This window comes from Amblyomma maculatum, chromosome 10, assembly GCF_055883805.1.
Source record: "Amblyomma maculatum isolate TAMU_Amacu chromosome 10, ASM5588380v1, whole genome shotgun sequence".
Lineage (NCBI taxonomy): Eukaryota > Metazoa > Arthropoda > Arachnida > Ixodida > Ixodidae > Amblyomma > Amblyomma maculatum.
Window position 1 is genome coordinate 131,708,901 of NC_139353.1, and position 22,826 is coordinate 131,731,726.

Genomic DNA, 22,826 nt, shown 5'->3' on the forward strand with positions numbered 1-22,826 from the left:
CATTTTTTTTTGTTGTCATTGTATGTCAGATATCTCAATTTTTTTTAACTTGGAGAGTAATTAGTGATCTAAAAAGTGCCTTATCTTGTTCCCGACAAAAATATAGTCCAGAAACCACCTTGAAAGCCGCTTATAGCGAAAGAGTTTGGAAATGATAGTTTTCCTAAGGTTGTGTTTTTGCAAAAAGTGCGAACTTAGAAAAATGAGTTCAAACATTTCGGACCAAAAATAATTAATCAAAGTGCCCTGCTGCATACATAGGGCCCTCCTCTTCAACTCGATGCTGTTCTGTGGCGATTGCTTCGAGTCGCCTTTTCTTTTTTTCAGCTTTACAGCTGTCCAGCGCCCTTGTCTGCACTCGTGAAATGCTCTCCATTGTTGCCTGCTGGGCGTACCTCTTTGTCTGGGTTCCATATTCTATTTCGAGCTTGTCGAGCACTCTCCTGATGCCGCGTGCACCTTCATTAAATTCCAACACAGCCAAGGCCGCTGCAGTTTCCACTGTCTTCAAAGAAGCAAATTCGGTCTTCGGGCACCTCTTCCATACTAGCGCATTGAATGACTCGTTTGCATTCTGCGTTTGCATTCTTGCACATCGTGCAAGAAGCTCCGGCTTACTAAGCCTGTTGTAGAGAGGCACAAGCTCTTTGGCGATGTCTCTGCTGAAAGCTGGACGGTGGGGTCTTGGCACTGATGGCTTCCCGGCTTCCACTAACGCTTTGTGCCGATTGTAGTGACACCAGGAGTCCTCCCCTTGAGGGCAAGCGTCATGTCGCGGGACTTCGTCAGTTGAGTAGGAGTGGAAGAGTGTCGCTAGTACTCCTCGCTGCATTTTTTTCACATCTGGAGCATTGTCTTTTAGGGCAGAGGCATAGTAAGCAGTTAGTTTTTTTACAGTACTTTGCGTCAGCTTCTCCTTGCCTCCTAGACCTTTCTTCGTCTTTTTTATTTTTTCAATTCCAGCATAAACACGTTTATCGACGTGGTTTATATAATCCTCCTTTACGATATCTTTGTCATACAGCTCTAGACTAGAGACATGCAGGAACGATTTGCTGTCCCCATCGCAGAGCACTGTTGTGTACTGCAAGTTGTGAATCTCCTTAGAGTGACTGAATATGATGCCTGCGGCTTGAACTTCCATCACGTTAGACGATCCAGTGAAATTCTTCTGGCAGACCTCACTGCGTGCTTTTCTCCAATCGGAATGTTCATCCTCACCTACACTGGGACCATAGTCGCAGCCATGTCAATAGTTGGACTGCACAGAAAAATCCAGCACCAACCCCGTTTCTAGCTCAATTACAACACCGAGCCCGAAATGCGAGGTGTGCCAAGTGCCGTCGTAACTCACGCACACATTCAAAAGTTTGTTGCTGCTAGCAACGGAGTTGTTCGCTCTCACAGCGATCCCGGCTTCATGCATCACATCACGGGCAGCTTTCATCGCAGCTCGGTGCACTTTATCCGCAACTGCCTGGTACGTCTTGTGGTGCATGGGCACAGGCGCATCCATGCCCGCAAAAAAGTTTGCCATGGATTTGTAGTTGATGCCGCAGTTACGGCTAGCAACTACAAGGCGAAGCGAGAGCTCAAGCTGCCGGCTAGAGTTCACAAGAGGGCTGTGTGCGGCCTTTTTCACATCACCACACCGGCTACACATCACAACAAACTGTAGATTAGCACCCACGCCGGTTTCTTCCAAGCCTATAGACTGTCCGTGACAATGCGGGCACAGAAGCGATGTTACCAAAGCCTTGATGGCTGCAACTTTCACGAAACGATACCCGCTCAGCTCCAGAGTTTCCTCGATTGCGTTGTCGTAATCATGGCCCTGGCAAAGCAGCGCAATCTTCCGTTCAAAAGTTGTCAGTTGGCACTCGGTACCTTCAGTAGAACCAGTTGTCATTTCTGCAGATGACGAACTATCATCAGAGATCAAAGTGCTCACATCGGGCGCCGGCAGCATGAATGGACCCGGCAAACACAAAGGCGGACACTCACTTGTCCGCGGTCGACCAGCGCTGCTTCGGCCTCTCACTGTTGTGGAGCGTTTTCGCTTCCCAAAGCTTCTCTGCGTAGAAGACTTTGTTGCAGGCATCTTCCTATCCCACCATCAGCCACTCACTGATCGCAACAAACTTGCAGAAGCGCAAGAAAGATAACAAGCAGCATCGAACTTACTAAAGCAGTCTGGTTAGCCAGGCTACTTTTGGCGCAAAAGCAGTTTTCGAAGGTCACTTGTCTTGTTTCGGCCAATCCAAGCTTCAGTTTCGGTTTTCCAGCCAATCCGCAATTGCCCGGCCCAAAATAAGGCTTTCCGTTTCTTTTTCTTTTTTTTTTTTTTTTTAGTTGTGCGCTGTACTCTCGATAGCAGGTCATCTTTGGCTAGAAAGTGCGAAAAACACTTTCTAATGTGACGTTCCACTCCGCGTTCGGTTTCTTGCCCGCTTTGCGGCCGCGCGTTGAAAGCAGCGTTCATAGGCGCTTTCGGCAGCGAACGCGCTCCACCACCTCATGAAAAAACTTCATTTTATTATTTTCTACGCCGCTGATGACTACCAAAATTGGTGAGAAGCTTCTTTGATAAATGCAAGATCCAAAATAGCAACGTTTTAAATAGCAACAAAATAGCAACACGCTTTTTCCTTTTAAAATCGCGATTTTAGCCCCGCATCCCCCCTTAAGCGAAGTTAAATTGCTGCTTTAATGTTTTTTTTTCTTTACATTTCTTTGAAACTTTTTAGCATTTTGCATTTGGGCCATTACAATTCCCCCAAGTGAAAACTGGCAATTCCCTGATTATCTTCCTTTCTTTCAGATAGTCCCCCACCAGCACCATGCTTCAGGGCTTACCTGGCTCCTCTCCTCCTCCATACTTCTCCGCACTTCCTCGTGCTGCCTCTCCAACTCGGCCTTTTTCTTGTCAAGCAGGCTCTTGATCTGCATTTGGCATCTTCGGTTTAGAAGGAGCACAAAAAGCCTTGCCACACACACAATCCCCACACGTCCCAACTTATCAGAGAGCAAGATGGAGAGAGAGTCAACACAAAGACAGTAAGACCCCGTAGAGGTCCTAGGCCGACTGTCCCAGTGCCCGTGGCTCCCTATAATGCTTCTTGGGCTCCCCAAGCGTCTACTGCATGTCACAAACCCCAACCTTTTCCATGTGACTATAAACATCCTGCAACTGCTCACAGAAGGCTGTTTCAGTATAGTACAGCCAATTGAATTTGTATGCAATAGTGTTGAAGGCCCCGTTCTGCGGAATATCCAGTGTTGCCGGCGCCAGTGGCATTGTGAGTGAAAAATCACAGGCATGACTCTGACAGGTGGGAGCTAGCATGTGACATGGTTGGCGGGTTGTGTGACGGCCAGATATTATGCAAAATTGTAAGAGCTGCCAACTTAGAATTCTTCTAGGTGCAAGGGTCATATATGGGAATCAAACCCCTCAAAGAAGCATTTTTGTCTGGAGTAAGACATGCCAACTCTAGGCCATGCAAGCACATTCATACACCTTGGCTAGGGTGGTAAGACTCACCCTCTGTCGTTCTGCCACAGCCTCGCCGATCATCTTCTGCTGCATCTCCCGCTTTATCCTGTAGAGCACACAAGGAGCGGCATAAGTGCAGTGAACGGTGATGTCCTACTCTCAGTGTGCTTGTCACTGCACATTACAAAATTCAGGCCTGTAAAAAGCCAGAAAAAAGAATTGACACCCAGTGGTGCCTGCTGATTCTGCCTCTGCTCGTGAGTTGAACATGGGAAACCCAAGGTGGAGTTTGCTCCATGATGCCAGCACTCAGTTTGACGAAGTGGAGAGAAGTGGCACTACCTATGCAAACCGCGGCCGCGCACGGCTAACTACAGAGCCTGTGCAGCCCGCTCGCGCAAGGGCGCGTGCCAGGCGTTGCCGCATGTGCACATGAAGCAGGAGGAAGAGGAACAGTCGTGCACACCTGTTCATTTCGCCAGTGAAGCTTCTCATTTTTATATTTTTCGGTTCCTCGGCTTGAAAAAGAAGCTGGTTGGAAAAGAGTTTCTTATCGGTGCTTTCGGAAGTGAGAAATTATGTATAACTGATAGACAGTTGTCACTGCGCACCACTTCAGGTCCTGAAAAACAAATCAGCAAACAACTTTTTTTCAGAGAATGCTTGTTGGCAGGCTCTGAGATGAAAAAAAAAGAAAATTACATCATAAACACGGAATCGCTACTTTAGGGCGAGACATACACGATAGATAACCGATAAAAATTCAGTTGGGGCTAGTTGGTTCATGAGCCTGCACTTGTCTCTTCTCCATGGATTGTATGGTGTTTGCACTCATCAGTTACCACAGAAAACACTGACAGAGTTACAGGTACCCGGGGCACCACCTTGTGTTATTAAGGGGTAGGAGAGCAAGGAATAATGCGGAAGCCCTTGTGTTTGTGTCCTTGCTGTTCAGAGAAAGGAAGGGTGCAGTCTTCTCGTGGAGAATCATTGATATGCCGTGCACACAACGACAAGTGCTCCGGGCACTGGTTGGGGAGCTTCCCTTTTGTGACCACTCACTTGGAAGGGGCCCGTTCAACTCTTTGAAGGCAGACGTTTTAGGCAACTTCTAACAAAATCAACAAAACTATATGTTGCCACCTTCAACAGGGTGACGACTACACAGAATGTTACCGGCACTATGATGAGTCTTCAGTGCATTTTGAACGTGTTCCCTGCATTGGAACAAAACATACCACCTTAACCTTTGATTCATGCCAACAGGGGCCAGGAGAAGTTAGTTCACTGCTGCGGCGCTGCTGTGCGAAATCAATGACATAATTTACCTTTAACAATCAGTGCTGTTTAATGAACTGGGTCACTGACCAGAAGCCGAGGCATGCTATTCTTGAGGCAGCTTTCTCTCTCCACAGGACTAACAGACAGTTCTCAATGGAAACCTTTGTCTTCTTAGTTCTACAGCTACTCTGTGCAATCCCTAGTTCAGTTATCTGCTCAAGCGAATGCGCAGTGTTTGGGCTCTGAAAGCAAGGTGCGGCGCTGTCAGGGACAAACAGCGGTACGAGACATCGCAGTGGGAAGAGCAGTCATAAAGGCATTCAACAAAAAGGGCTTACAACCACCTATCAGTCCACCACTTACCCCTCAAGTTATACGAAAAAGCACGCCGTAATTTCATAATTGTAGTTTTTTCCTTTTCTTGGAGTGTGACGGCAGCCAGAACTCGGCAAGAGGAGGAGAGCAACAACCACGCGCACTCATGTAAACACGCACTCGCATGCAGCGCAGAACAGATGACGCGGCCGCACTGCACGGAGGTTTTGCCGGAGTCTCCACAGAAGGCGCGGCCGCACAGAGTGGCGTAGCACCCCCTGGCCAAGGTTTTCTCCCCTATTGCCCAGGACAATGCCCTTGTTGAACTCACTACTGTTTGTTCACTGTTGTTTGTTCACTGTTGTTTGTTCACTGTTGTTTGTTCACTCAGTCATTCAATTTATATCCTCAAAAGTATGCTCTGCTAAGAATACTGTACAGGAAAAGGGGGGGTTGGGAGCAGCTGCTTCGATAAACCAGCAAAAGAGAAACAAAATAAAATGCTATATATTGCTGCTGTGGTGTTTACCCATCCCATGACAGTGTGATGCCTTAATTCAAAGACAAGCCATTTAATTAACCCAAATTAGATAATGTTTTAGAAGAAAATTGTGATATATACCCAACAATGTCAATATGTCTTTTATTTTATACGCTCAGGACCATGAGCAAAAAATGACTTCGCAAAGCTACAGTGCTCTCCTCTCTGGTAACATCTTTATAATTTCAATAAATTCTGATCACATCATAGGTTTAGCGACTGATGAAAGACTAACTCACTAACTAACAAATGAGTGGGCTGTGCATAGGCATGAAATATAAGCAAAAGTGACGCCCAACTATTAGGGCCGCTTCTTTGAATGAAGAGGTCTTGGCTATCTTCACCTCGACGACACAAAACTTTTTTTGAGTTAAGGACAGCTCAAATGCGAATATAAGTCAAAAAGCATAAAAAGAAAAGGTCGTAATCTTGTGCCAAGAAGCGCTGACCGGCCTCTTTTAGAATAGGTTAGCAATTGGAACCAATCATCGGATTGGCGGAAAGGCAATGCACGGTGGTTCGATTGATGAACACGTCGATAACGAGTATTAAGGTGTTCCCACTCTTCAGTTCAAAGGGAGTTTAGCAGAAAGCAAATTCAATGCCTAGAAAAATAATTTGTGTCTCTTTTCTCTTTCTGAAGGAGGCTTTGCATCTAGGGCAACGAGTCAAGCTTGGAACATTTTACATTTTTGTTTTATGTTGATTTCGATTAAAGAGTAAGGAAGATGGAAAATACTCGCCTGAAACGGTGGTTTTGTTTGGAAGCAGCCGAAACCAAACGAGCCAGCGAATAAAACCGACGATTCGGTTCACCATGTCTGCGTTGGGAGATAACGGGGTTATAAAAGCAAAGCATTTCCTGAAAATTTCCCTAGTTAACTACGGCTATCACGGCTCAAGATGGCTGAGCCTAAAGAAAACAGAAATGACCACATGCGGGACTACCTGAAGAAACTCGAGGCCAGAGTTAGCACAGTATGCCAGTGTCACGTTTTGCAAGCAGCCTGCTTGGCAAAGGCTACTTCCAGCTGGGCTTTCTTATGCCGAAATATGGGAACAGCTGAACGCTGTTGTTATCGGTGTGTTGGTTAACCGCAGCACTGTGCGGTGTGCTCCTCTCGTTTTAGTGGTCGGCCACTTCTTGTGCTGAATATCTTTTCCAACCGGCAATGTAGATTCCCGAGCTACGTTTTTCAAAATCGTAGTGGTTTCGATCATTTGTTCACCTCCCCTTGGCATATCACCTCAAGAAGAGCATTACAGAATTTAAAAAGAAAAAAAAAACAACTGAAGGTTAGAAAAGTTGCGAACACTTCCCGAGTATGAAAATGAACTTTAGCTATTGACTGCCACAGCTTGGCACTCTCGTTGTGTTTCACTTTCTTGCAGCATTGTAACCAACGCATGAGCTTTCATTTTACGGTCAGCACGTCGTGTACAGTAGGTTCATGTGGATACGATGTTCAAAAGAACTGAAAACTGAAACGTATTATCCAAAAGCAAGAATTTTGTAAACACTTTGGAGTGGCAGTTTCTAAGGCTTGCCAGCTTTGCCTAGAGCGTCACTTTCCCTCCCTCCCTTCCTCTCTCTCTCTCTCCCCCCCCCCTTTCAGAGATCTGGTGAAACAAATATATGGGACCCAGCACAAAAATTTGAAAATAAAAAGAGAGCAAATTTATTCTCAACCACAACAGTGGTAGGAGGAGCTCATTATGCAAGCAAATAAACATCTGTCACGAGCGTTGCCAATACAGCAGCTACTATATCGCCCCCCTAGCACTTCTTTCGCTGCTCCTCAGAAAGAAATCCAAAGCCATGCGAGTTTTTCGTACATTTCCGTGATTGTATTAGCCAAACCCACGTAAAAATATGATCCTATCAGCCAAGGGCATCGGCCGGCAATGTAAAAAAAAAAGAAATAAAGCCTACATGTTATGTGGAATTGTATCAATGAGTCTTCACTGTACCTGGCAATATAGCTTCCTCCTGTTTACAAAGCCATGCACTACAATTGGCAATCAGACTGTGTAGCATTGTTCCCATAGAAATTATTATACCAAAGGTAACATAACCATGCCTAATTCAGCCAGCTGCTATTGTCACAGGGCCAGACATTAAAGGCTACCTAATTGTACTCATAGCTTTAGCATATCTGACTAAATTAGACCAAGGAATGTCTCTTTGAGAAACAAAAATAGATACCAATATATCAATATTACAAACTTCCATTCTAGAACCAAAAATTAAAAGACAGACAAGAAAGACAAAAGAAAAGTGTCAGCAAACAAAGACAGGGACTTCGTTATGAAATACATAACAAATACATAACAAGACAGCAGCAGATGTGTATTATATTGTTACGGGGCGGCAAGGCAATGAAAACAGGAGAAAGAGAACCGAGAGAAGATGTCCGATGGTATGACAGATGCCATTTAATGAATGTCGGTTGGCCTAGTGCAAATTTTCGGTTTATTCTGTAATTTTCAACTTCTTGAAAATTCCAAATAGCAGTCTTATGAATACAAATCAAATAAGCATATTCGATTCAAATTTGAAATTTTGAACATTCCCACACCCCTATAAAGTTTCTAAACCTTGCTTTGCATATTGCCGCAATATCATTGTACTGGCGCCGCCATGTGGTGAGCATGGGAGACAGGCACGCGCTCGTCTTCTTCGCTCTCGGTGCTCCCCCGCCAGTCGGTTCCGTGCCTGATCTTGCCGGTGCTTTTACTTAATCCTAAGTAAACCTGCTGAACCAGTTTCACTGCCTTCTGTGACATTTTTGGTGGAGCTTCCGGGTAGATCCCATGTACGAAGAGCCTCTGGCTGCCCCCTACGCCCATCTACACACCGTGGACACGACACCTGTCCACAAGGCGAGCCGTCGCTTGAGAGGCTTAGTACCCGAGTGTGGTCCTCTTGTCTCCCCACCGCGAACCACGATGACTACAGCGGCAATTCAGAACACCACTCAGTTTCCCGTGAGTGCCCAGCAGCTGATCTGCCATACTCCACGTATGCCCACGCCGTTTCATGGCGACAAGTTCGAAGACGTTGAGGACTGGCTGACCAGCTACGACCGGGTCGCTGTGTTTAACGCGTGGGACGAGGAGCGAAAATTGCAGAATGTTTATTTCGCATTAGAAGACGCCGCCAAGATGTGGTTCGAAAACCATGAGGCTACCATTTCCACCTGGCAGGATTTCCGGCGGCAGCTGCTCGCAACATTCGGCAACGATGCAAGAAAAGAGATGGCCGAACTCGCTCTGCAGTCCCGAGCACAGCGGCCTAATGAAAGCGTCGCCATGTTTGTGGAAGAAATGACTCGGCTTTTCAACCGGGCGGACCCGTCCATGTCGGAGGTAAAGAAGGTGCGCTACCTTATGCAAGGCATCAAGGAGCAGCTGTTCGTTGGCCTTGTACGTGATCCTCCACGTACTGTTGCTGATTTTACGAGAGAAGCAACAAGCATCGAGCGTGCCTTGCATCAGCGATTTGTACATTTCGATCGCTCTGCGAACATTGCTGCTGTAGACTTCCGCTTGCCAATGGCCGGAAACGACAGGGAAGCCCTTCGCGAGCTTATCCGAAGCATCGTGCGCGAAGAGCTGCAAAAGCTGCCCTCTCTCGGACAACATCCACGTGTTGGGGGCATCTCGGATATTGTGCGCGAAGAGCTCCGCCAAGCAGTGCCATCAGTGCCATCAATACCATCACCCCAGCCGCCTGCGCCACAGATCATGACGTACAGCGACGTGTTGCGTACCCCTGCACCTGAACAATTGGCACCCAGCAACCCTGCTCCTCCCGTACGTCCTCCACCGCAATATCCAGTTTCGACTGGTGTGCTTGAACCTCGACCACCCGTTCGCAAAGCACACGCGTGGCGCACGTCGAACAATCTGCCTTTGTGCTTCCACTGCGGCGAAGCCGGTCACGTTCTGCGCCACTGCCCGTACCGTCGGATGGGCTTGCGCGGATTTTCCCCGGATGCCCCTCGGCCGCGCTATGGCGAACGACCTCGGGATATCGACCAATACCTCAGCGACCACGTCCCACCTGCGTCCCTCCAGCGACGCCAGTCCAGGTCATCATCGCCGAGACAGTTTTCCACCAGCCGCCGTTCTTTCCTCAGGCAGTCCCCAAGTCCGCACCGGGAAAACTGAAGACGGCGACCCTCGGGGGTAGGGCCGCCGTCGATGGACACTACGACCAACATCCTCCGCTCACCGATTCGATCACACAGACCGACCTCCGACCCTTCGCTCCGACCAACAGTCCGACCACTTTTCGACGATCGCCGAAGTTTTCCTCCGATGCCCCCAATCGACGCACCGCACGACCAACGAGTCCGACGACCTCCCGACGATCACAGAAGCTCACCTTTGACGCCGTAATTCGACGCAACGAACGACCCGTCAGCCCGACGATCCCTGACACGCCGCACTTTGTTGACGGTGAGCTACATTCCACCGAAATATCGATCGCCGTTGATAACCACAACACGACTGCCCTTGTAGATACCGGCGCTGATTTTTGCGTTATGAGTCATGGCCTTGCTATCATTCTGCAAAAAGTCCTGACTCCTTGGCACGGAGCCCCAATAAAGACAGCCGGAGGGCACGTGGTAACGCCGCTCGGACTGTGCACCGCTCGCGTCGAGATTCACCACGTAACTTTCTCGTGCTGCTTTGCTGTGCTAGCAGAGTGCTCCAAGGACCTGATTCTCGGCCTTGATTTTCTTAGAGAAAACGAAGCAATCATCGACCTCCGTGACTTCATGGTGACGTTTTCCACTCATCGCGCAATTTCCGACGAGTACAGACAGCACAACGACGACTACTCAGTCAGGCCAGTTTTCCGAGTGTACGACGACCATGTCACTCTACCTCCACGCACCAGCTTGTTTGTTACAGTGCAGTGCGACAACCCTCCCGCCTTGCAAGGCCTCGCGGAAACGAACGTGAATTTATTGTTGAGCCTACAAGTCTGCGTCGCTCGGGGGATCTTTGCCTTGAGAAATAAACGAACTGAACTGCTTTTAACGAACTTTAGTGCCGAATACCGCCACTTACCGCAAGGTACAGCTATCGCTTGTTTTGACGAAGTCAGTGCGCCATCCGCCCATTGCGCCCTTTCGCTGGCCAACGAGAACCCTCCCGAGAGCACTGGACATACTGTTCAAACTGACGTGAACCCAGCTTTGTCTCTTACCCAGAAACGCCGCCTTCAAGCAATTCTGGACACTTACCGTGACTGCTTTGCCGTCACTTCCAAAGTGAAGCAGACGTCAGTAACCAAACATCGAATTATAGTTGATCCCACCGAGCGCCCTATCCGCCAACACCCCTACCGAGTATCGCCGAAAGAACGAGAGGCTATTCGGGCGCAAGTTGATGAAATGCTCCGCGATGATGTCATCCAGCCGTCCACAAGTCCATGGGCCTCACCAGTTGTGCTGGTCGCTAAAAAGGACGGAGCACTCAGATTATGCGTCGACTATAGGAGGCTTAACAAAATTACGAAAAAGGACGTCTACCCATTGCCTCGAATCGATGACTCGTTCGACCGACTTCGCCACGCCCGATACTTTTCATCGCTCGATCTACGCAGCGGGTACTGGCAGATCGAAGTCGATGAACGTGATCGAGAGAAAACCGCATTCATTACTCCTGACGGACTGTACGAATTTAAGGTGCTTCCATTCGGTTTGTGTTCCGCTCCCGCAACCTTTCAAAGAATGATGGACACTGTCCTAGCCGGCCTGAAATGGCAGACGTGCCTCGTCTACCTTGACGACGTTGTCATTTTCTCTGCGACTTACGAAGAGCACCTCAAACGATTGACGGCCGTGCTAAATGCCATCCGCGGGGCCGGACTCTCACTAAAACCAGAAAAATGCCACTTTGCCTTCCAACAGCTCAAGTTCCTGGGTCACGTCGTGAGTGCTGAGGGAATTAGCCCTGATCCAGAGAAGACGGCTGCCGTAGCTGCTTTCCCGACCCCCACTGATAAAAGTTCCGTGCGTCGGTTTTTGGGCCTCTGTGCATATTACAGGAGATTTGTGCACGACTTCTCCCGAATAGCGGAACCATTGACTCGTCTAACAAAGGACGACCAGCCTTTCATCTGGGCCGATGAGCAGCAAAGGGCCTTCGAGGAGCTTCGCAAGCGCCTTCAAACAACGCCCGTACTTGGCCACTTCGACGAGGAGGCCGACACAGAATTGCATACCGACGCCAGTAACGTTGGCCTCGGTGCAGTTCTCGTTCAGTGGCAAGAAGGCGCTGAGCGGGTGATTGCTTACGCCAGCCGCACCCTGTCTCGTTCCGAAGCAAATTATTCTACTACCGAAAAGGAGTGCCTTGCAGTTGTGTGGGCGGTAACAAAATTTCGGCCGTATTTGTATGGTCGGCCGTTTAGAGTGGTAAGCGACCACCACTCACTCTGTTGGTTAGCGAACCTTAAAGATCCTTCAGGCAGGTTAGCCCGCTGGAGTCTCCGCTTACAGGAGTTCGACGTCACTATTGTGTACAAGTCCGGCAAGAAACACAGTGACGCTGACTGCCTATCCCGAAACCCTATCCCGTGCTCTTCAAGTGAAACAGATTACTCCGTCTTTCTCGGCGCTCTGTCGACGCCAGATCTCGCTCAACAGCAGCGAGACGACACCGAACTGCGGCCCCTCATCGATTACCTCGAAGGAACCGCCTCATCGCCTCCTCGCCTTTTCACGCGTGGCCTATCGTCATTCTGCTTGCGTGACGGCGTCCTCTACAAGAAAAACAACGCTTCCACAGACATTCAGTATCTGCTGGTTGTCCCAACGCCGCTCCGTACCGACGTTTTGCAGGCATGCCACGACGAGCTTTCTGCCGGACATCTCGGTTTTTCGCGCACCTTGGCATGAGTACGACAAAAGTACTACTGGCCCAAGCTTGCCGCTATGGTTCAGCGCTATGTTAAGACGTGCCGTGATTGCCAACGACGGAAGATACCACCTGTCAAGCCGGCCGGCATGCTGCAGCCTATTGTTCCTCCGCGAGTACCTTTTCACCAAGTCGGTATGGACTTGCTCGGGCCATTTCCTACGTCATCATTGGGCAACAGGTACATTATAGTCGCCACAGATTATCTAACCCGCTATTGTGAGACGAAAGCTCTTCCCAGCGGCACGTCTACTGATATTGCGAACTTTTTCATCTTTAATCTGGTCCTTCGTCACGGTGCCCCTGCGATCGTTCTAACTGACAGAGGCACGGCATTTACTTCAGCTCTAATCCAGGAAGTGATGCGGCTCAGTGGCACTTGTCATCGCAGAACAACAGCTTACCACCCTCAGACGAATGGCCTTACTGAGCGACTCAATAAGACCATCGCCGATATGCTTTCTATGTACGTCAACGAAGATCATAAGAACTGGGACCAAATACTACCGTATGCAACATTTGCTTATAACACCGCCGTCCAGGAAACGACCCGCTTTACACCGTTTCATTCGGTGTACGGTCGCGAAGCTGTTACCATGCTGGATGCAATGCTACTGCCAGATGTTGCCCAACCATCGATTGCCGGTGCCAACCAATTCGTCCAGCATGCCGAGGCCGCTCGCCAGCTGGCTAGACTGAGAGTCCGGACACAGCAAGGTAAAGATGCTCGACGGTATAACCTTCGTCACAGGGAGGTAATCTACAACCCTGGCGATCAGGTTTGGGTGTGGACACCTGTTCGCCAGCGGGGTCGCTCCGAGAAGCTTCTGCACCGCTACTTCGGCCCGTACGAAGTACAACGCAAACTCAGCGACGTCACCTACGAAGTGACCCCGCAAGGAACTGTTCGCTCATCCCGACGGCAAGCACAATCGGAAGTCGTACATGTCGCCAGGATGAAGCCCTTCTACTCCCGCTAGGTCAAGCTACATGTGTTTTTTTTTCTTTGCTTCCTTTAACTACTTGATGTGAACGCGCATCCTCACCGACTACGGTTATCCTCGACCTCGCCACTCGGCATCGGGACGATGCCTTTTCCACCGGGAGGGGCAATGCCGCAATATCATCGTACTGGCGCCGCCATATGGCGACCACGGGAGACAGGCACGCGCTCGTCTTCTTCGCTCTCGGTGCTCGCCCGCCAGTCGGTTCCGTGCCTGATCTTGCCGGTGCTTTTACTTAATCCTAAGTAAACCTGCTGAACCAGTTTCACTGCCTTCTGTGACAATATCAAAAATTTGTTGAAGTATAAACACATATCAAAAATGTTTTGCTGTGGTGAGCGATTTGTTTCGTTACTTATATATGGCGAGCTGACAAGGAATTGGAAATATTTCGTTAAAGTGAATATTCTGTTGAAGCAGCATTTGTTGTAGCACAGTTCAAGTATGAAACCATGTACAATGCAACATTTGCATAGGACAAATTTAGAGGTTCTTGAGCCTAGGCCAGCTAGTGAAAAGTTTTACCTAGTAAAGTTCTAGAGTTACTGCATAAAGATGCGATGTCCAAATGCTGTGCTTAACACACTCGTTGCCGAAGATAATAAAGTAAATTTTTCACTGATCTGATACGTTTACACGTTTTACAGAATGTTTCCAAGTTGTTTCCTGCTTCTTTGTGGGAGAGGTTCGAGATGTGAGAAAATGGCAGGAAAGCAGAATATGAGCCCAACCTAGAGGCATGCCATCTACCCATGACCTCAGCGTGGAAGCCATGAAGGTCAGAGTCAGGCAGACATCTCCTGCTGTTACCAAAATACAGTAAAACCTCGTTGATATGTTTGCGGCTCATACAATTTCCCATTTCATACGTTCAAAATTGCGGGCAGTAAGGCATCTTCCATAGAATTATACTATTTTTCTCCTGGCTAATAAGTTCCCGGGAAACAAGATTTTCTTGCTAATATGTTCAAAAATTTCAATTAACTGTGGTCGTCTAATACGTTTTGCTATCAAGCGCACATATGCTAACGAGCGCTCGCGACATGAAAAGCTGATCAGCGGTGATCACCCACCACAGTTGCTTTCCTGCAGTGCCTAACTGCAACGGAGTGAAGCATTAGAGAAAGCCAACACATGAGGCGCTCATTCCTGTGAAAATATGACTTCATGAGAAACTCTACTTTTTTTGCAGTACTTTAGGAGCAAAGAGATGAACCATTTGATAACTATGCCTACAGTGAAAACTCGTTAATTCGCAAAGGCGCCATGACTAGCGTGGTGGCCGGTGGCGCCGGAGGGTAGAAGTTGGCAGCCGTGGTGGCGGTTGCCAGCTTCTCCCTTCCTCGCAACCTCCAAAGCTTGCACCTAAATACACGTTAATTTGACCCCCGTTAATTTAAAAAGACGGATAAGTATTTCTGTTGGTGCGGTACCAGCCAATGCCCACGAAAGACTACAACATCGGACGGGTGCTACAAGTTTCCAAATGAGAAACGAAATCATAACACAGAAAAGTTTTTTTTTTGCAGCAGCAGTCGTCCATCCTCCTACTCGTCAGTCATCAACGAAGGCACATGGTCAATCATAATCATGAAGCCTGCGCTGAGCATTGTTCGCTTCAAAAGGCGTTTGCACTATCCCGGGTTTCGATGATTGCCTGTGGACGGCGGCCGTCCCAAACGCGATACGATAAAGTGAAAACGAGGCCTACAAAACCAGACGAGCGCTGGCACAAGCGTTACTAGCTGCCAAGATGCCCCCATTCACCCCTTCCCTCCACTGCTTTCTTTTTCCTATAGAGCTAGGGTGAAAAGGCCGTGATGTTATCTCTGCGCAGTATCTTGGCGAACTGCCAAGAAATGCGCAGTGGAATGCGACGGTGACAGCGTGAAATGGAGGGATGTGCTAAGGAGCACTTTTTCTCTTCCGTTTTTAATTCTCAGTGGCAAAAGGAGAGGGGGGTCACTATGCGAGTAAATACTGCAAATTTACCATAATGCAAATGGTTCTTGTCAGTTTTTTCAAGGCCAATCAATCGGCAATTCGAACCATTTTTTCAGTCCCGTGAAGTTTAAATTAACAAGCTTTTACTGTAGTCGCTGCAATGCACAAAAGTGCGAGCCAAAGTATGAGCAAAAGTGCGGCAACTGTAAGACATCACAATGTCTTCTCCACATGGCACTAGTGTATGGGGGCGAAGAATCCTAAAACAATTAAGGAAACGATCCTAGCTTATCCTCTTCCTTGTGCAAAGCTTATCTGTAGCTAAATCTCTTCCCTTAGGACAGTACAAATATGGAATGAGTTCTGCGAGACCTATGAAAGCAGCTGTGCATACTGGATGTCTATAAAAGCTAATCTACACTTTTATGCAGTGAAAGTCTCAATTCTAAGTGCCTTTGTACCTCATTCAGCAGTTAATTAGGCAGTTTGGATCATACATTTTCCTGAATAGCACATATTTTTTTGCGTTCTTTAAGAATGTATCAAAGAGGTTTTACTGTATATCTGTCTTATGAAGGCAAAAACATTGCTTTCAGAAAACCACGGAAGTCTTCTTTGCTAATTTGCTGATTTAGAACAGATAAGTATATTTGGCAAATGGTACCACTTGCGCTACACACAACAGTAACTACATTTAAACCTCAATGTAATGAAACTCCATGCAGTGAATTCCTCGGTATTGCAAGAAAATGAGCGCGTGTATTGAATGCTTTCTGTAACGAACACCTTGTAATGGTTAACCTTGATATAACGAGCTTGTGGCTGGTGCTAAATTATTGGGAATTTAGCAAAACCGCAAATTTCATGATGACAAAACACAAGCTGATGTGTGAGGAACAACTATGATCGCAAAAAGCATCCGCACTACGTACAGTGTTTCAGTGCCAACGGCACATCTACGTGGCAAACGCAGCAGTCTCCACTACTCTCGCTTTTGGAATATGGCACTGCAATAGTGTATACTCCAAAACAGCGAAAAATATTAGAAAAAAGCATAAAAAAAGCAAGGTGAGCAACGTGCACCCGTCGCCGCTACATGGTTGCTTGCGAGGTTCCGGCAACAATAGCTCTTGAGTGTCGGTAGTGGGAACTGCGGAGAGCGCTCGTGACGCAAGGTGAAGAGTCAGTTTCCTAGGGGCAAGCACGAACCTGCATGGAAACGCAGGCGCCTCCTCGCCTGGCAGCAGCACAACTGGGCCACCCCCCGCCCCACTCATAGATGCGCTGTGAAGCGTGATGTGGCTGCTGCCGCAGTCATGCTGTATCATCAAAGCAACAGAGAAACATTTCTCCACTTCTATTTCTTCGAGTAATGGGAATTTGCTGTAAGCACACTCAATTCTTAATCTGGTTTCTGTTCTGCATTGCCCTTTGAAGGCTTCACACAAAAAATATGTAACGAAAACCTAGACGCAACAAAAATCGCAGACATCTCACGATTTCGTTGTAACCAGGTTTAACTGTACCAGTGTTTCAGGCAAGCTTCCATAATATGTACATAGCGCAAGCCAGGTGCCATTTTCATGCCTCATCGTCCTATTAATGCAAAGGCATTACTACCTCCACCTTCGCAAAATCTGTCCGGCTGTGCCAGGTTGGCACGCTGGAAGGGAATGTGGAGAGGAGCATGACAGCAGCCCGATCGAACCAGTGGGAGAAGTCATAAAGAGAGGAAGAGCTGCAGTGGCCAATTAGAGAAATGAAGTGTGTTGACCATAAGAGGCATTATAACTTGTCAACCCTGGTGCGCCCACTGCGTCTATTCTCCCTCACATCTTGAAATAGTCAGATCTAAATTGAGAGTTCTGCTTTCTGTCTCTGAAGCCACTGGAATTGTGTCCAGTCAACAGTGTGTTTAAACCAGCACTGACAGGTAGCGGGGGGGACCAGTGATGGATTCTGCCCCGTACATTGACTTAAACTAGAGCAGCACCGGCTTGCTGAAGATTCGGCCATTCGGGGCAACAGGGATCTCACCGTGGAGGCAGAGCATTCGAAGCGACGAGTCTCTCTAGAGTGATGACGACAGGAAGAATTGTTTAAAGGCTGAAGCTGAGTACAGGGGATGCAAATGCCAGGCAGACACTTAAAGCAACTCCACATGAATTGCACTGATAGTATTTTTTTTTTCAGCCGAAAAAAATGTATGGTTCTTGCATGCTAGCCATGACAAGAAGTGAAGACAGCAGACCGTGTGTGCAGCTAGCACGGCTCCACACACTGTCTACGACAGAGGAGAAAGATCGGCAAAACACTCCAGGAGACAGACATGGTCAGGTATGCATTAGTGCGTCAACTAATGGGCATTGTAGGCATCATTGTCGCTTGCCAACACTAACTGCTGGAGAGTTAGTGTAGTGTGTTTTTCAGTGAAATTCACGAGCGGCAGTAAGCTGCCTGTAGTTGTTTTCACCAGCACTGCATGCTTTCAATAACGCATTCGAAGCACAAGCACAATGTCTTTTATAGGATTAAAAGAATCCGAACGAGGACAGAAGGCACCTGGGGTGTGAAGAAATGAGCTGGAGTATGATCAGCCATTACTTCAGTTATTCCAGCAGAAGTGATGATTACATTTGTTAGCAACCAGCATTCCTTTGTTTATGGTGTTGTGTCTACTTTCTTGTCCCGTCTCCTGTGCTATTTTCTTCTACCATGATCAGTCACCAACTCGCCCAGCAATACACTTTGATGCAATTCCTTTGTTTGCACCTCAACCTGCGCGCAATGTGTCACAGTCCAATGGTCAGGCGAACTGACGCTTATGTACCAACATATTTCTTGAGCTTAAACATGGGCTTTGTTTCTGCAGATGACAATTTGCATACATAACCACGCTGCTTTTTTTTTTCTCATCGATCATCACCCTGTGAGGCAAAACAAGCAAAAGAAGAAACATGCAGAGGATGCTGCTGACCTGTCCAGCTCGTTCTTGTCTTTGTGCTTCTTGTTGAGGTGGCGAATCTCGTCCTTGGTGTGCGTCTCTAGCCGCTTCATCAGCTCATTCACCTCCCTGCACAGCAAAGAGGCGCCATCCATCACAATCCACTACCAGAGAGAAGCGTCCACATCCTCCCTCCCCCAGTTCACGTGTATAACTCGGACAACAGACTGGCTCTTTTGGGTTGCTGTCACTGACGTCTGCCAACCATGTTGATTACACCATTTAAGAATGACAAGTGTACCCATTACTGACCTGAAATTCAGATGTTCCCATCGACAAGTCCACATTAGGGATGTGCAAATATAAAAATTTTTGAATACGAATCAAATAAGAATATGGGGGAAAAAATGCCTTCCAGTATTAAATATCTCACCAGTACAAAAAGATATTAAATATTAAAAGACAGCAAACAGTGTTCGTCTTGGTCAAATATTTAGGGGAATCCCCCAAGGTGAAGTTGATTTCTAATAAGGTAGTAATTATGCATTGTCATCCACCCAAGCGCAGCCATACGGCTACAAAGGAAAGCTACACAGCTCTCTCAGAAATTTCATAGTTAAAGAAAAAATCGTCCTAATCCGGGGGTCGAACCCAGCACCACCGCCTTTCCGGGACAGTCGCTCTACTGACTGAGCTAACCAGGACGGCTAGCAGATCAGATGGTAAGGCAATGGCGGTAAGGCGGTGGTGCCAACTTCAACCCCTGGATCAGGACGAATTTTTCTTTAACTACTAAGTTTCTGAGAAAGCTGTTTCTGAGGAGGACAGGAGGGGAAAGATGAGGGCTCCCCGAGAGAGAGAGAAAGAGAGAGAGAGAGAGAGAGAGAGAGAGAGAGAGAGAGAGAGAGATAGGGTGTCTACCAAACTGATGTTTCCAAATTCCCTGAGTTTTCCAGGTTTTCCCTCAGTGACAGTTTACTTTGTTTTATGCTAGAACGGGCTGGTACAATGCTGCCTGATGCTATCTCTCTCCAGTAAGCTTGCTAAACACAATTTAATCCCATTTGAATAGTAAGGAGCCAGCGGCGTGGGAGGGGACAGCAGCCGCAACAAGGTCAATGCATGGCTGCGGCAGCGGCTGCCTGCTCTCTCTTCAGCGCAACCTTTGTAGCTCCCAACTAAATACTATTTAATTCCAGCCCTGTTAAAATATGGATAAGTACTGTCGGTGCGGTCACAGCCAACGCCCATGAAAGGCTATGACCTCGAACGGTCACCAAGGGTTAAACTTTCTGTTTTCTGCGATAGCCAACCATCCTTCCACCCATTAGTCAATGGAAGCACGTGAGTCGGCCGTGACCATGACGTCGGCTTTTAGCGTTGTTCGCTTCAAAAGCCACTTGCTGTTATCGCGCATTCCAATGATTGGAGGGGCAGCTAGTACACGGCGTCTGCTTCAGTCGCTCAGAGCATGATAAAGCAAACATACTCAAAAAGAGGCTTGCATAACTGGACAAGCGCTGGCACTTTGCCAAGTTAGCTCCCCCTCCCCCTGCTGGAGCTAAAATCAAAAGGTAAACACACCGCTATCGCTGTATGTCATACCGTGATTGCACGAAAAGAAAACGCGTTAATGACTGATGCTTTTTGTTTTTTTTTCATATTTGTAGTGTTCGTAGGGACAAATTGGAGCTAGGTGGGTTCATTACGTGACTAAATACGGTACATTTACCATAATACAAATGGTTCTTGTCAGTGTTTTTCGAGGCCATTCAATAATTCGAACAAACAAATAATTCAAACTTTTTTCCGGTCCCGTGAAGTTCGAATTAACGAGCTTTTACTATTTCATTAAAGAAGAAAAGAGAAGGGAGAAGTTAGTAAAAGGCAAAAAAACGAATATCTAAAAAAAAAACAATAATAAACAAACTGCAAATCAAAGCAAACATTTTCACATCAAATAAAAGGAAGACGCACGCGGATACACAATATTTTCGAATGTGAGATTATATATCACATCACATCACTTTATTACCTTAAAGACCCCCGGTTTGGGGTATTACATAAGGGGTGTCTATAGATATCTCTATCTATAGACAGCAACCACACTTATGGGAACCGAACTTTACCATCGCAAGTGAGATTCTCTCTCGGCAATCATGAAGTCTATTCCGACATATTGAACATTATAGAAATCTATGTTAGTTTGTATAACTAAGAGTGACAAATCACCAAGGAACACTGAAAAGTCAGCCTCAACCAACCTTTCTCACATGCTTTCATTTCAGTATGTGCAAAATGCCTCCGTGCTGTTTCACTGCTTTAGAAAATTTATTCTAATTTGGATGAGGGACGCTTGCATTTTGGCATCAGCCAACACTTTCCATTTTTTGAGCTCAAGTTCCTTCACAGAAGAGGCGGCTGCCTCTTCTGTGAAGGAACTGCACACACTGTGAAGAGCTGCACACAGTAACACCGCTAGTGGCGGCCGCCGGAGTACGAAGCTTACACGAAGCTGCGCCGCTTGCATCGCTGCATCACAGGCGCTAGTGGTGCTATCGCGTGCGTGCACCCCCTGGAGTAAAAATGGACTCTTCCATTAAAGGCCCACTGTCCCCCCTCCGGTTGAAAATATTTTCTTCCATGGTGACTGTGAGACTTCGCCCCCAGAAAGCAAGGCCGCAAAATGTTTTTGAGAAGAGTAACTAATAACGCAGTTACAGCCACCGCAATCACCCGATTCTGTCGTGTTTCTCTCCTCCCATTTCCTCGCAAGGGTTTTTCACTCTCCTGCCCGGTCCTCTAGCCTCCGCAAGACACATTCCCCTTCCTCCTCCGCGTTTGCGGGAGGTGGGGCGTGGCACTCCGCGTGCGCGAAAAAAAAAGAAACGGACGAGGGAGCGTGCGCTGCTGGATTCAGTCTGACCGTGGCGAAGGAAAAGCGTGCAGCGAGCAGTAGACACCCATTCTTCACCCTCAGACAGCGAGATGGACCAATGAGTATCGTTTTCGACTAAAACGTTATAGCTGCGGCTCGACGGGCCTGTGCAGGGAACGGGGAATCTGGCTTCTTGAAGGAGAACATGAGAGAGCTTTGATTTGTATTTTCATTGCTTTGCGGCACACGTGTCACTGTAGCATTTTTCACAGACTATCCCGGTACCTGATCGAAACACTGAACTCCTTTGCTTAAAAGGTCCTTTTCTGGACAGTGGCCCTTTAAGGCAGTGAGCAGGGAAAAAGGAGCTGTTTATCGAAAAACACAACAAAACAAGGAGAGGCCGGTGGCAGTTGAATGGCGCACGTGCGAATCGTAGGAAGTGCTTGCTCAGTCGTCGGCCACAGAGCCGGGGGAGAGTCCGCTTTTGGCGCGCTTCGAAATTCGAAATGCCGCACCACTTTATGCCGTCTTGCTGGGATGGTCCATTTGGCACAACGCGGGATGCCGGCGGTCGCAGAGGAAAGGACGCGTAATGCTGTAGTGTACAATATTGCAACACCAGCCCCCTTTGTTTACACGAGCCAGCATTAGTGCAACTTTAGTTCCCTTTAGGTAGAATTGCTGCTAATTTTCCCTGATACAGGCATGAATTCCCTGAGTTTTTTCAGATTATCCAGCTTCCCTGAAAATTCCCAGTTATCCTGGTTGGTAGGGACCCTGAGAGGGTGTCCATGGCATCGTGCGGTCGAGGAGAATGTGGAATTCCCACAAAGTGTAAGTCACGCTCACGCGTGGCATGAAAAAAACAGTGATATCATCCCAGTCAACCACGAATATCCGTGGTACGTCTAATTAAGATCTGAATCTCCATTGCCATTAGAGGACATTCGTAAGGCATTCTTACGGACATCCAAATTTGGATATCTGCATTAGATTCAGTGTATGTTCCAGGGGCATACATTATTGGATGGCGAGCGGATGTCAGCATGTGGACGTACGAGGCTTCATTGTTATGTGGCATGAAAGTTACAGAAATAGTGAGTTCCATCATTCAATAATATTTTAATCCCTGTCTTAATAATTTTTTAGCCTTTCATTGATCTCTTTTTTTTTCAGAGAAACATCCTATCTCGGGCTAAAGGTTCAACATTGAGAATATTGCCTGCACACAGTAACCATCCCACTGCATGAAGCTTGTGTTGAAGCTCGTACCATCTTTAAGCGCTCCCACACTCCGTACAATGGACGACTCGGGGATGTACAGTTTTCGTCTAAACTTTGGAGTGCAATAAATTTTCATTTGAGCCACAGCGTGACGCTTATAGTGTATTTCCAGGGTTCCAACTCACCCGAAGGTAACAAGATTACTAGTCTGCCTCTCGAATGGTAGAGCTCCTATGAATTCTAAAGAAGCCCCATTATAC

General features: G+C 47.5%; 1 protein-coding gene across 2 annotated transcripts in view; it reads right to left on the reverse strand.

The window, feature by feature from the left end:
• Positions 1-22,826, reverse strand: part of Plc21C (Phospholipase C at 21C) — a 290,194-nt gene that overhangs the window by 19,795 nt on the left and 247,573 nt on the right. Inside the window, exons 19-22 of one of the 2 annotated variants that reach the window (XM_084580465.1) lie at positions 18,495-18,590; positions 6,377-6,454; positions 3,545-3,602; positions 2,857-2,943 (exon numbers count right to left, since the gene is read on the reverse strand). In XM_084580465.1, coding sequence (XP_084436591.1) covers positions 2,857-2,943; positions 3,545-3,602; positions 6,377-6,454; positions 18,495-18,590 — 319 coding nt within the window. The remainder of the gene's footprint in view (positions 1-2,856; positions 2,944-3,544; positions 3,603-6,376; positions 6,455-18,494; positions 18,591-22,826) is intronic. The other variant, XM_084580466.1, reaches the window with a different exon arrangement.